This window comes from Helobdella robusta, assembly GCF_000326865.2.
Source record: "Helobdella robusta unplaced genomic scaffold HELROscaffold_9, whole genome shotgun sequence".
Taxonomy (NCBI): domain Eukaryota; kingdom Metazoa; phylum Annelida; class Clitellata; order Rhynchobdellida; family Glossiphoniidae; genus Helobdella; species Helobdella robusta.
This window is the reverse complement of record NW_008705512.1, coordinates 1,911,869-1,925,355: the sequence shown is the minus strand read 5'-3', so window position 1 is coordinate 1,925,355 and position 13,487 is coordinate 1,911,869. Positions and strand designations below refer to the sequence as shown.

The following is a 13,487-nucleotide window of genomic DNA, read 5'->3' as shown; positions in this document are numbered from 1 at the left end:
TATATAATGCACTGAAGATGAATTATTTATAACTAGAAATAGCTATTTGCAAATTTATTTAATAAAAATTTTTTAAAAAACAATAAAATATCTAATTTCTCTGAAATTAATAAATTAAAAAGAAATATAAAAATGTTGAAAGTAGTGTTGAATTTTTTAAATGTTGCGTTAACAACAGTCTGTTACCAATATATATATATATATATATATATATATATATATATATATATATATATATATATATATATATATATATATATATATATATATGTCAGCCGAGAATAGGGGCTACTCGATGAAAGATTAAAGGTCATTCGCTCTCTCTTTCTCTCAATGTTCTTATTACATGAGGTAACAACGGGGTGAAGTAATTGTGAACGTAGTGAAATGAAAAAAACCTTCAGTGAGTTTTTCCTAAATCATTTTGACTAAATCATTTTCAAAGAAGAAAATAACGAGATAAATAAAGTAAAACCATAAAAGATCTTTTAATAAATAAAAACAACTTATCTACTGAAGTGAGTCAAATAAAAAAAAATACGTGCATTTCTGTAGATAAGTTGCGTTGGTGGTGGTGGTGCCTGGTTCGGCTTGGCAGGAAAGTAAAGTGAATGTTCGTTCATGTGATGAAATTTTTGTTTCAATTCTTCTTGCTGTTTCTGTCTTAAGAGTTGTTGCTGCTGTTGCTGCTGCTGCTGAGATTTAATTACCGAAGGCTGAACAATGAGTTGTGAGGCAATTTGTTGCTGCTGCTGTAGTTGCGTCTGTTGGTAGTGAGGCTGTAGTTGAAACTTTTGTGGTCGCAGCGCTGGCTGTTGTTGTGAATTATAATCCGGCGTCTGCCACTGCGGAAATGATTGATCTTTCGTCGAGTTGACATCTTGCGCTTGTCTAATATGAGGGGCCTCATCATCCTTTTTGTCTATTCTCATTTGTTGTAGTTGTTGAGAAACAGGCATCTGTTGTTGTTGCTGTTGATTCTGCTGCTGAAGTTGTTGTTGCTGCTGGATAAGTTGCTGTTGAAGCTGTTTTTGTTGTTGCATATCTTCTGATTGATTCTGTTTCATCCAGGGACCTACCTTGTACTTGACCGTGTCACCCCACGCCCAATCTATTTCCACCGTTTTGTTCCTGGTTGTGTTGGGTTGATTGGTGGAAAGAGTTGCGAACATTTTTTTTTATTTTTTAACTTAACTCTGTCAAACGAAGAGAAAGTAACAACGTGTGAGGCGTGAAACGATGATGACAATGATCATCAAAATAGACAAAAAATAACTCAACAAAATTCACGGTGACTAACGTTTTCAGAGTGAAATAGAATATTAAAAAGAGTTAATTACGCCGGTTAATCAATACATTGAAGTGGAATTCTTCAAATAAATAACAATGTTATAGAATGAAAAAATATTGAAATTAATAATAACTGTCGGTAGCATCATGTTACAAACCCGTCATCATCACCATCATCCAGCGGTTCAACATCGTCGTCGTCATCAACATCCTCTGAATCGAGCGCTACGCACGTCTTCCAGCGTTTGTACCGATCCGTCAGATCGCGCAGGTTCGCCGTCTTCTTCGCTGACTTTATGAAGGACTGTTCGAGCAGACTCTTCGCAGTCGGGCGCTGTTTTTTTGATTTCACGAACCACAATTTTTTGCACACATGTACACACAAACGAACGCACAAACGCACAGAAACGCTATTCAATAGTTACATTATAATTCAGCCTACAAACCTTTAGTGGGTCCTTGTTAAGACAGGAGTTTACAAAATCTTTAAAAGATCGACTGAATTTTGTTGCATTGCCCTCATCGTCATCCAACTGGGGCGGCTCATTATTTGGGATCATGAAGAGAACTCTCATGGGGTGGAGGTCAGAATGGGGTGGGTGACCTTTAGCCAGTTCGATGGCCGTTATGCCGAGACTCCAGATGTCTGCCTGGTGTAGTTGGGGGTAGGGTTGTACAATATGCAACTAAATTGTCAAATATCTTACTGAGTACGTATGATGCTTATGTTTGTGTTCATTTTTTCATTTGAAAACATTGGATATCTTTTGAGCTCAGTTACGTGCAAACTTTAAATATTATCATTTACGTGATAACGCGGTTCAAATCTCCGTTATAAACTCGTCCGGAGATGAATAATTAACATTGAATGAATTTTTACTCATAAAAAAACCAGCAAATGAATGAAAACGAACCAACAGTAACTATTACGAACATCATTCATTGATGACTAAGAAGGACGAGTGGTGTATTATAGAATCATAAAAGTGAAAAAAATTTGTTAACAATTACGACACATATAATGTACTTATTCAATAAAAAAACATTTCGTTTATGGATTCGATATATGTTCCAGTCCTTTGTGTATTGGTTTTATAGTTAAGTAATGAATATCTTTAAAATGAAACGTTCCATGCAAAATTGCTTTCTGTAAATAAGGCATCCATCTTAATTATGTCTATATAATTTTCGTTATAAACTTTTTCTGTTGTTGCTACTGTCATTAATAACAACAATAACAACAACAATACTAATAATAATAATGTTGCTGTTGCTGTTAATACAGTTACATAGGCAAAAATAAAATAAATCATAAAAAAAATGCAATCTAGCAACATGTGTTATGAAATTGCTTGTCGAGATAAAAAGAAAGATTAGGTCAAATTTAATTTATCAGCAGGTATACATACCATTCCTAAACAATGCTCATGTTATTACATACATTGCTACTGTACTTTCAAATAAATGCTTTCAACTGTTGATATTGGTACTGATACAAAAAAATAACGTTGTTATTTGACAACATTTCAAATCTCAAAACGTGCCATATTGTCATTAGCTATCGCCCTTGAAGATATAGAAACGTTAGCAGTGTTGAAAACAAAACAAAAAAAAATAGAAAATATGAAGGAAAAAGTTAAGTTATTTTGGTAAGTTAAAGAAGTAATAATAATAATTATTATTATTATTATCATGATTATTATTATTATTATAATAAATCAAAATACTTAATAGCAAAGAGCTATGATAACTGAACTGTACAAAACAAGACAGGCAGCATCATCGATTGGATAGATAAGTGTGTATACAGAGTGCACAGAACGAAATTTGGTGGCTTTATTAACTGAAGTTAATCATGCACATAATCAATTTTATTGCCAGCACTTATTGCTGTGCATTACCAACACTATTACTATCAATGTAACTCTTATCATTATTATTATTATATTAATATTAATATTATTATCATTATTATTATTATTTTATTATTATTATTATATTATTATTATTATTATATTATTATTATTATGCGGAACTCTTATCACGGTGGGTTATTGTTCTAATTTGTAGCTATAAGAAAGCACGCAACATAACTTTGGAATCACCAAACATGTTTGGTGAAAAGACAAACATTCATTCAAGAATGCACATCTCCGAGTGCTTCAAGTCTATTCATTCACGATTTGAATTTCCAGAGTACATGTTTCAACACCACCGAAAGAACAATGTTTAACAATTAACTTTATCTGCTTTATTTCTTTAAAATTAGGTTCATCATCAAAAAAATGTTTTCAGTATGTTTAAAGCTCTGTGAGACATCTCTATTAGTATACACTTAGTTATTTTAAACTTGAATTGTGATTTTCAAACACAACGCTGTTAAAACAATTGACGTCATCGCTAATATCATATTTCAAACAAGCGTCAACATGTCAACATCGCATCATACTGCCCAGCCAGCCAACTGACCTTGCAGTTGTAAGGAATCTGCTTGATGACCTCAGGTGCCATCCAGAATGGCGTGCCCACAAATGTCATCCTCTTGTTGATGGTGTCACTGATCTGGCCGGCCACTCCAAAGTCTGCCAACTTCACGAGACCAGTTTCGGAGAGTAGGATGTTGGCGGCTGGATAAATGGGATGAAGTTGCAAACAATCCACTCCAACTATTGATACAATCATCAATTATAGACGGACGTAATTAAAAAAATTATTATGACTGGGGTTAATATTTGCCTGCCCTGGAACAAGCAGCGAGTTTAAGATTGCTAATTTTGAAAGTTTGAAAGGATGATAATGATTTAAGAGCGTGAATGACGATAGCCTAACAAGTTACAGTTATATATCAAATTATAAAGAACATACATCTGTAAAAGAAAAAGAAAGAAAATATATCAAACATATAAACCTTTAATGTCCCGATGTATTTTGCCTTCTGTGTGCAAATAATCAAGTCCCTTCAGAACCTGTTTCAATTAGAAATACATAAAAACACAGATGAAGCACACAAAACGCATGTAAAACTTGTATGAAACAAATAAAAAACATCGAAATGAAATAACAAAAGTTTTTACAACTTCATAAAAGTTACGAGAAACTTTGCAATTATAACTATTCTGGTGTGTTGATGAGTTACATACGTGTATATGTGTGCAGGATAAAAAGTGTGATTCTGTCTGTATTTTGCCGAAGAACTAGATTATAAACTTAAAAAATTATAATAAATAAAATTGAATGTTGAAAAATTAATACTTTCAGAATGTGATGTTTAGATTGCAGTTGAGTTTTACATTTCAAAAGTTTACAAACATATGAAGCAAGCGAACATTTGAAGAATGTCAACGCGTATAACCCCTTTTCTATGAATGATTGTTGTAAAATTGAGATATGTCAAACATTTCAAGACTGTCACAAAACGTTTCACATTTCATTAAACAGTCACACAGAAATTGAAGCAAATCCTGTTACACATCACAACATGATATAACATATAAACATCAAAACGACAAAACTAACACGGACAGACATATACACAGTGCCATGCAAACACCTACGAAGAACAAGAACTAAATGTAAATATACTGGACTGTATGTCTGGAAATGAATGAGCTTAAGCAGGCATTCATACATATCATGCAGATATAAAAATTAATGATCTGTTAAACGAATGTTTGTGTATATTTCACAAATTAAGTTGCTTAACTCTAACTACCAACCAAACACAACAAAACTCTTATCTCACAACGGCTGGTTTATGATACATTTGTTTTCAACATTAACTCACTTATTTATTCATCTGCACTCCTTTCAATTCAGTAGTATGAATTAAATGATTTGCATTCATCTAAGCAGATGCAATCATTATATACAAAAACTTCAAATTTAGACGTTTCCTTGTACATTTTCATTATAATTTTTAAGAAAAGTTTCAATTATTAAAGTAAAATTTTAAACTTAGTTAGTTTACACGTATGCACAACATTTGAGAATAGTTCATGCATACTACGTGTAAGTAACGTTGAAATGCTACTAATTTTTATATGGTTCTTCTTACTGTATCACTCACAAATATCGACAAACAACAAATTCACGTGTATGTAATTGTATGATAGAACCAGCAGATCGTCCAAATGCAAGAACCAGCCAGCACTTTAATCTAATCAAGATGAAACCATCTCATTGTGAGTGTTATTGCATGCTATATTAGATAAAATGACTTTCTTCTTTAATTGATATATTTAGTAAAATTTACTTCAAGAAACATTTCCTGTCATCAATTTTCAAGCTGGTAATTATTACACCAGTGAAAAGTTTACAATGGTTAAATTGGTTTACAATTTTAAAGTTTTAAATGTATCAAAAAAACACAAAAATGTCAGCACGATAATTTTTAAGATTTTGTTGATGAAGCTGCTTCATAAAACTGTCTACATCACGTGTTCACGTAAATGTGTGTAAATTTTTATTAAAATTAAGGCCCACAAGGTATGCACATATGTACAGTACAGTACAAACTTGAAACATCGCACCTGAACTTCATTTGCTCAAGTAGATAAATAAGATAAACATGAAAATCAAGAGCTCACTCACATTAGTAGTCGAGCGTCGAGTGTACGGCAGCGAAATGAAATAAAACTCATCAAAAAAACTTTATAACTGGTCAAACGAATATTTGTTGGTGATTGAAACAACAACAATCAACTAACAAACAACAAGCAAACATTTGAATAGTAAACTAACAACCAAAAAACAACCAAAAACAAACCCACAATAATTTATAAACAAAAAAAACACATAACAATGAAACTGCCAAAACTACAACCTACTAACAAATCAACCTATCAAAAAACTACCACCAGGCGTATGAACCACCAATCAAAACAAAACTCACCAACAAATCAACCAATAAAAAAATCAAATCCATCAAAAATAAGATCATCAAAAAGCAAACAAATCACCTCTCTTAATATGATGGCAATGAAGGTCTCCTCGATGGGGGCTGGCTTCATGAGGTCCAGGACTGACCCGCCACCCAGGTACTCCATGATTATCCATAACTTCGTCGACTGTTTTTTATTGAGTATGAAAATAATATATAAATGTGCAAATAAAAAAATTATATAAATAACAATAATAAATAATGTACATAAACAAATATAAATGTGAATACATGTTGTTATAAATGGTTAACTACAATGGCAATGATAGAAACAACAAATTATGATTCAAAATCTATGCAAATATCAAAGTTCATATGAAAACTTTACAAATTTGAATACATGCCAAAAAAAATTTGAAAAGTTGATAATGCCAAAAAACATTCTGAAAATATTTTAAAAATTATGATGATAAAAAATGGTATTTATAATGTAGATAAGTTAATGACAGTAAGACAATGGTAGTAAGACATAGTATTTCTACAATGCATGTCATTAATTTCATATCACAAAGTTATCGACAACAAACAAACACGCTGTACACAGTACAGGTAAGTAAGTGAGAACATGAATCCATCCATGCTTAATACATATTAACATGAGATAGATCACATATCAATAAAACAGAGACTGGTTAACAATGATTAACAACCAGATGACAATGTTAACTGGAAAACAACTAAATAAGTGATGATATTATATGAGAATGGAAGGACAATATGATATCACAACACATAGCCTATATGTTATGTACTTGTAGATAAGTTGTAACTTGAGATATTAAACTTAAATAAAAATGTTTTGTGACATCACTGCCCATGTGACATCATTAGGAGGAATATTCACAAGCTTCAGTCAAATTTATGACATAATTTTTATGGTAAATACTTTCATAAGCAGGCATAAGTATTGATAAAGGAAATATTCAAGTGGCGTTTTGAAAATTAAAAAACTTTTATTAACCTACTCAATAAATAAATCATTCTTGCTATTGCTTATACAACTATTTCTCTATAGAACTAATTTTAAAAATTTTTATTTTCGAGAAAAAAAATCAGTTTGAACATTAAAATGAATGAACACAGTTACAAATGAAACCCAGCACAACATAACAACACTACAAAAAAACTATTATACAACAACCTACAATTTGATATGTGATTTGATTAAAACGAAATAAGCATGCTACATTAAATATAATATGAAACATAACAACTCAACAAACAACTCAACACAAAAAAAATGACGCTTACCTCCAAAAAAGATCCATGGTACTTGGTGATGTACGGACAGTCACACTGTGACAGCACCATAATTTCCTGCTGTATGTCCTCAATTTCATCCTCCGCCTCCTCCAGATCGATGATCTTCATGGCCACAATCTCCTGGGTTTTTTTGTTGATGCCCTTGAACACCTCACCAAATGATCCCTTGCCAATCCTTTCCAGTTTTGTGAAGTTTTCTGCTAGGTCCATTTTGCCCTGATAACGTCGATTTTAAAATAAAAAAAAATTCACAGCTTAAAGTATCCGGCACGATAACACAAACTGAAATTACATCAAACAATATTTAATTTTAGGACAAAAATTTTGTAAAGTTGCAATGTTCACCCTTCTATTAATTATCTTTTGAAGACAAGTATAGATGACAATAATAATCAACCATTATTGGCATTATGCAATGTTGAAAAGAAGTACATACCTATATACCTCATAGGAGCACACATGAATAAACTTTATCTACTTGTACATGTACATCAAAATGATATGTAAGAACAATGAGTTGTGCTGTGTGTCATGTTGCTCATTATATAAGAAGAAACATTAAAGTTATGTGTAGAATCCTTATAAGGCGGTTCTCAAATTTGATAAGGGTTTTCAAGTGTATCCTTCAGATATGTGCAAGTATGGTGATAGCATTCTAATGTACAGATACATGTGGAGATATGTCATTTTGAGACTTCTGATATTCTTTATTGAATTTGTTAATTTATAGGATGTTTCATAAAAAATACAAAAAAATTTAAGATAATCTTAAAAATGTTTAAACTGATATGATAGTAAAAAAAAGTATTGAAATAAAATAACCTGAAATTTTTGAGACATTCTGCTGTCAGTTTCTAGAAAATCAAAAAACAAATTAATGGATATAAAATTTGAAATATCCAACATGAGATGGTGAAGTTATCACCTACATTATCACATTTCAATAACATATGATAGCTATGACAAAGTTTAATAGATTTAATGCCAACATTTTTTAGAATATGATTTTCAATATAAAATTTCTTCATAATTTACCAAATGAAATAAAAGTCTATTCAAAAAATTATTCAAAAAAATGACATCATTCATTAACAAAATTATTTCCACATTACACCACAACAGACATTTTTTTCATAATATAAATTTAAAAAATAATTCATAAAAAGTAAATATTAAATCAATAAAACAAAAGAAAAACACGTGTACATGTATGTAACACATAGTAAAATGTAACACAATTGTACTACATAAACAATTTTTTATGTAGATGTCACGTTGGGCTGCCACCAAGCTAGCAGTCTGCTCATATTAGATTCGCCAGTGTTGTTTATGCAGATAGATAACATGAAAGATGAATCAAAATATTGAAGATTGAAGTTAAATTAAATTATTAAAAAAAAGGTGAACACTTGCCTTTTTGTTTCCTAAAAGTTTTTTTTTCTTCAAAAACCCCAAAAATTATTCTTCTCTGTTGTTTTACGTACTGCCAAAAGTTTTTAACTATTTATCTATAACTATTAACATAAAAAAAATCAATTTTTTTATGAATTCAACATTGTATTTTAAATTAAAATGACTTTTGCAGGTAGAGTTTTTAAACTTTTATTGATAACTGATTCTGTTATAATTTATTTATATAAACATATAAATAAAGTAAAATGAAAAATCATAGACTTTCAATATAAAATAATGTTCTGTTCTTTTAGTTATCAGTTATTTGTTATGAATTAATTTATTGCTCAGTTAAATATTTTGAATAATTATTAATTATTAATATTTATTAATTATTTAATTGCTTGACAACTCTTGAATAAATTTTTGATAAAAATTAAAAAATAAATAATATTATCACAGCAAATGCCTACCAATCTACTGAACTAATGCTAATATATTTTAAAACTAAATCACAGCTACTGTCAAGTTAATAATCAGTAAACTAAATAGTAAATCTCTAAAGACTAAAATAGACTTTAATTAAATTAATTTAATTAAATTTATATTTTATAATTTATATTATATTAAAAAAATTATCATCATACTTTTCTATATCTATTAACTTTTAAATTTAAAATATAATTAAATTTTAATAAAACAATTAATTTTAACTAAAAATATCATTTGATAAACATATGATCTTGTATTTTAATTTAATTTAAAAATTTCCCAACTAACCACACAAATTAAATCAAAAAAACAATTTATTAAATATAAATTTATTATCTTAATAAAAATTAAAATAACGAAACAAAATAAAAGTAAATTATTTTCACATTTTATTGATCAATTAATTGTAAATTTGAAAAAACAGAAACTTACCTATTCGTAAAAATAAACTGTAAAACTAAATTTGTTGGACATTTAAATTAAAACGAAACATCCAGGTGAGGAATGGTGCTGCTAATGGCCTAAACAAAGAAAATTAGACATGGCATGAAAAAAACTATTATTTCAATCGATCAATCAGTCAGTCGGTCGGTCGGTCGGTCGGTCGGTCGGTCGGTCGGTCGGTCCGTCAGTCAGTCAGTCAGTCAGTCAGTCAGTCAGTCAGTCAGTCAGTCAGTCAGTCAGTCAGTCAGCCAGCTAGCCAGCCAGCCAGCCAGCCAGTCAATCAATCAATCAAGCGGGGATCTTTTTGTCATATTCGAACCCGGTTACTGCGAAACATTTACTTAGAAGGATTAAGTTAAAGACACATAGAATTAGACCAAGTGATAATTGAAGAAAGACTTAAAGATAGATTATAAAGAACACTATCGAGATTAGATGGAGGAAAAGAAGTATAAATATAAGAATCATCAGTTGACTATAGTTGACTAGTGAATGAAAAATTATTACTATTACGAGTAGTTCAGAAGTATAGAATATAAATAGAAGAGGGCTAAGGATAAAACCCTTAGGTACCCCAAAAGTAAGTGCAGAAAAGTTAGAAGTAGAATTATTAAAAACAACAAAAGAAAAACAATTACAGAGATAAAAAGAAGAAAACCAAGGATCAGTAATATTAAAAGAATGATCTAGCTAGCAGTCCCAAAAACCATAGTTATCTGCAAAAACATGCTGCGTTTTTTAAAGACTCTTAGATTGATGGTGATGAATCCAGCTTTCACTGTTTCAAAATTATTGAACGATCATTGAATGTTTTAAGCTGACGTCACGAAAACAGAACGTCGTTTTGTTTATACATAATTCGTTAACATATACTGTTTTAGGCAATAATTTTTGATCGTAATCAACATTTTAAAATAATTATTTACCAATTTTTCAGATAGTTAACTTTCATCGAAGATGGCTGATTGTGCTAATTCAGAGTCAGCGAAAAGAGGACCTACCTTCACAAAAATGATCTATAAAGAACTGGTTTCTGAGGTTGGAATAGTTTTGTTTTATAATTATCAAGTCACTTAGTAGATTTTAGATTACGAGATTCTAAATTATTTATGCATAAGTTTTTAGGCATTTATGAAAAAAAAATTAACTAATTTATTCAAGAAAAGAAACTTTAAAATTTCAGACAAAGCAATCGGCCGGTAGAGTAACGGTAGTGGGAGTTGGTGCGGTGGGCATGGCCTCGGCCTTCTCTCTTTTAGCCATGGGAATCTGCAACGACCTCTGCCTCGTTGATGCCAGGAAAGAAATCTGTCAAGGGGAACAACTCGACCTCATGCATGGACTCGCCTTCTACGGCAAGAGAGTAGCTATCTCTGGTGATTCTGACTACGGTGCATCTGCTAACAGCAAAATTGTTGTCCTCACCGCTGGAGCCAGGCAGGCTCAAGATGAATCGAGACTTGATCTCGTTGGGAAAAATGTTACTATTTTCAAGGTGATGACTGGTTCTAAAGTATCATTTATAAATAAATTTGAGATGTGTAACGAATTAATAGCCGGTTTTGTCAATTTTACAAAAGATAAATAAAAAACGGTTTCTTATTCAATTTATTCCATGAAGTCTGTCGTACCTCAAGTCATAAAGTACAGTCCATCTGCCATTCTAATCGTCGTGACAAACCCTTGCGACATCATGGCGTGGGTGGCCTGGAAGATCAGCGGTCTTCCGAAACATAAAGTTCGTTCATGAAACGATTTCAAATGATTCCGTTGCTAACTTTAACTTGCGTGGCTTGATGTCAGGTTAAAATATTTTAGCATGCTGTTCAATTGGCCAAAAGTTAAATAATACAAAAAATTTTCACCTTCGGATAATTCGGTTGCCATTGTTTTGTTTGTATACTAATGTACATGATGGATGAAAGGAAAATTACTCTCTAAAGATCATCCTAAATAATAAAATCATTATAAAATAAAAAAAAAGATCATTATAAATTATTATAACAGAAAATGTTGAAATAAAGTGTTTCTCCATCTGATGCAGGTTATAGGGACCGGCACTCTCCTGGACTCCAGTCGGTTCCGTTACATGATCAGTGAGAGGCTGGGAGTCGCACCGCACAGTGTACACGCCTACATCATCGGCGAACATGGCGACTCAAGTGTGCCCGTGTGGAGCAGTGTCAACGTAGCGGGCACCAGGCTGAAGGATCTCACTCCAACCATCGGAGAAAATCCCGAGAGAGATCCAGAAAACTGGGACCAGGTTGGTCAAAAGCGAGTAGTGGTGAAGAAATTTAAGTTTATTGTTTTAATCTGATTTCAATTCAACTATAATTTTCTTATCACAACTTTATACTTTCATTCGTGATTATACATCATTCTTGACTATTTCAAAGCTTGATTTGTGTTTCAGAACCAACTTCTTACGATTTTAATACAAAACATTTAAAATTAATTGTAGGTACACAAGACAGTTGTTGGGGTACCACACGAAATCATCAAATTAAAAGTAAATTTTTTAACTTTAAATGACTTGTGAAACATAAACCATTACATCAGGATAGCTCAACACTGTCAAAATCGTATTGCACATTTACATCATAAAGTTTGATATCTTCTTGTCTTTCTGGTATAACTGTTTTTTACAATATTTTCATTAGTTCGTAGCTCAACGGTTAAAACGATATCAGATTGATTCGTTTCGTATCGATTTTGTTGCATTAAATGCCTCTTAACCATACCAACAAAAATCAAAATTAAACAATTTGTTTCTAAAGCTTTCACATAATATTACGTGCCATTTGAACAGGGCTTTACAAACTGGGGAATCGGAATGATGGTCAGTCGATTGTGTGAGGCCATCTTGAGGGACCAACGCACCGTGTACCCGGTCAGCACGCAACCCGACGGATGGAGTGGCATCTACGATGAGGTAGGTAGCTGTCTCGTTTCGTTTTAATCTCAATTCAAATGTTTGCACTTTGCTGCTTACTTTCAAAGAATTTATGTAGCATTGTTCAACGTCATGCATCATTCCTAAAAATTTATAACCGTTTGATTTTATTTATAATTTATTATTTATAATTTATATAGGATGTGTTTCAATTCACAATAATAACACTAGTGACATACTACTTATTGAAAAATAGAAATTAGTAGGTGAGAGCTGTTATAAATTATTTAGCGCTTATTTCATCCTGTTCCAACCTTACTGACAACGAACAACACTAAACACGGAACGCGGCAGGTGTTCATCAGCATCCCGTGCATTGTGGGATCGAGTGGAATCAGTCACATCATCAACATGAACCTGGATCCACCGGAGCAAAAAGCCATCCAGGAATCTGCCAGGATGTTGAGAAGGGTCATCGACACCATCAAGTTGTGAGGGGGTGGTTGCTGGTGCATGGGTGGCAGGATAGAGGCAGGGTGTTTGGGGGTCGGTGATCCAGTAGATTGCACCTTTTTTTCATAAATGTGAAGATAATAAAATAAAAGGCTATTAATAAATTAAAAGTTTTAAAAAAAATTTTCAAATAAACAATTAATTTATAAAAAAATATATAACGGAAATCATTTTTTTAAAAGATTTCTTTTGTACACCAGAGTGTTTAATCTGACGTGGTTAGATTGGTAGTTTTGCTTCTTTATAAAACATCAAACA

At 31.6% G+C, this 13,487-nt stretch overlaps 2 protein-coding genes across 2 annotated transcripts; one reads left to right on the top strand and one right to left on the bottom strand.

The window, feature by feature from the left end:
* Positions 1 to 1,435: 1,435 nt before the first annotated feature.
* HELRODRAFT_108598 (hypothetical protein) lies at positions 1,436 to 9,861 on the bottom strand (the record flags this gene model as incomplete). The annotated part of the gene is made up of 10 exons (XM_009033126.1): positions 9,809 to 9,861; positions 9,369 to 9,428; positions 8,906 to 8,977; positions 8,315 to 8,346; positions 7,481 to 7,708; positions 6,249 to 6,356; positions 4,199 to 4,256; positions 3,760 to 3,917; positions 1,737 to 1,940; positions 1,436 to 1,624 (listed from the first exon to the last, which is right to left on the bottom strand). The coding sequence occupies exons 4-10, from the start codon at positions 8,330 to 8,332 to the stop codon at positions 1,436 to 1,438; spliced, it is 963 nt and encodes a 320-aa protein (XP_009031374.1). The 5' UTR covers positions 8,333 to 8,346; positions 8,906 to 8,977; positions 9,369 to 9,428; positions 9,809 to 9,861.
* Positions 9,862 to 10,777: 916 nt separating this feature from the next.
* On the top strand, positions 10,778 to 13,211 carry HELRODRAFT_166102 (hypothetical protein; the record flags this gene model as incomplete). The annotated part of the gene is made up of 7 exons (XM_009033125.1): positions 10,778 to 10,858; positions 11,004 to 11,315; positions 11,442 to 11,558; positions 11,865 to 12,086; positions 12,285 to 12,332; positions 12,633 to 12,755; positions 13,071 to 13,211. The coding sequence occupies 7 exons, from the start codon at positions 10,778 to 10,780 to the stop codon at positions 13,209 to 13,211; spliced, it is 1,044 nt and encodes a 347-aa protein (XP_009031373.1).
* Between the last annotated feature and the right edge of the window lie 276 nt (positions 13,212 to 13,487).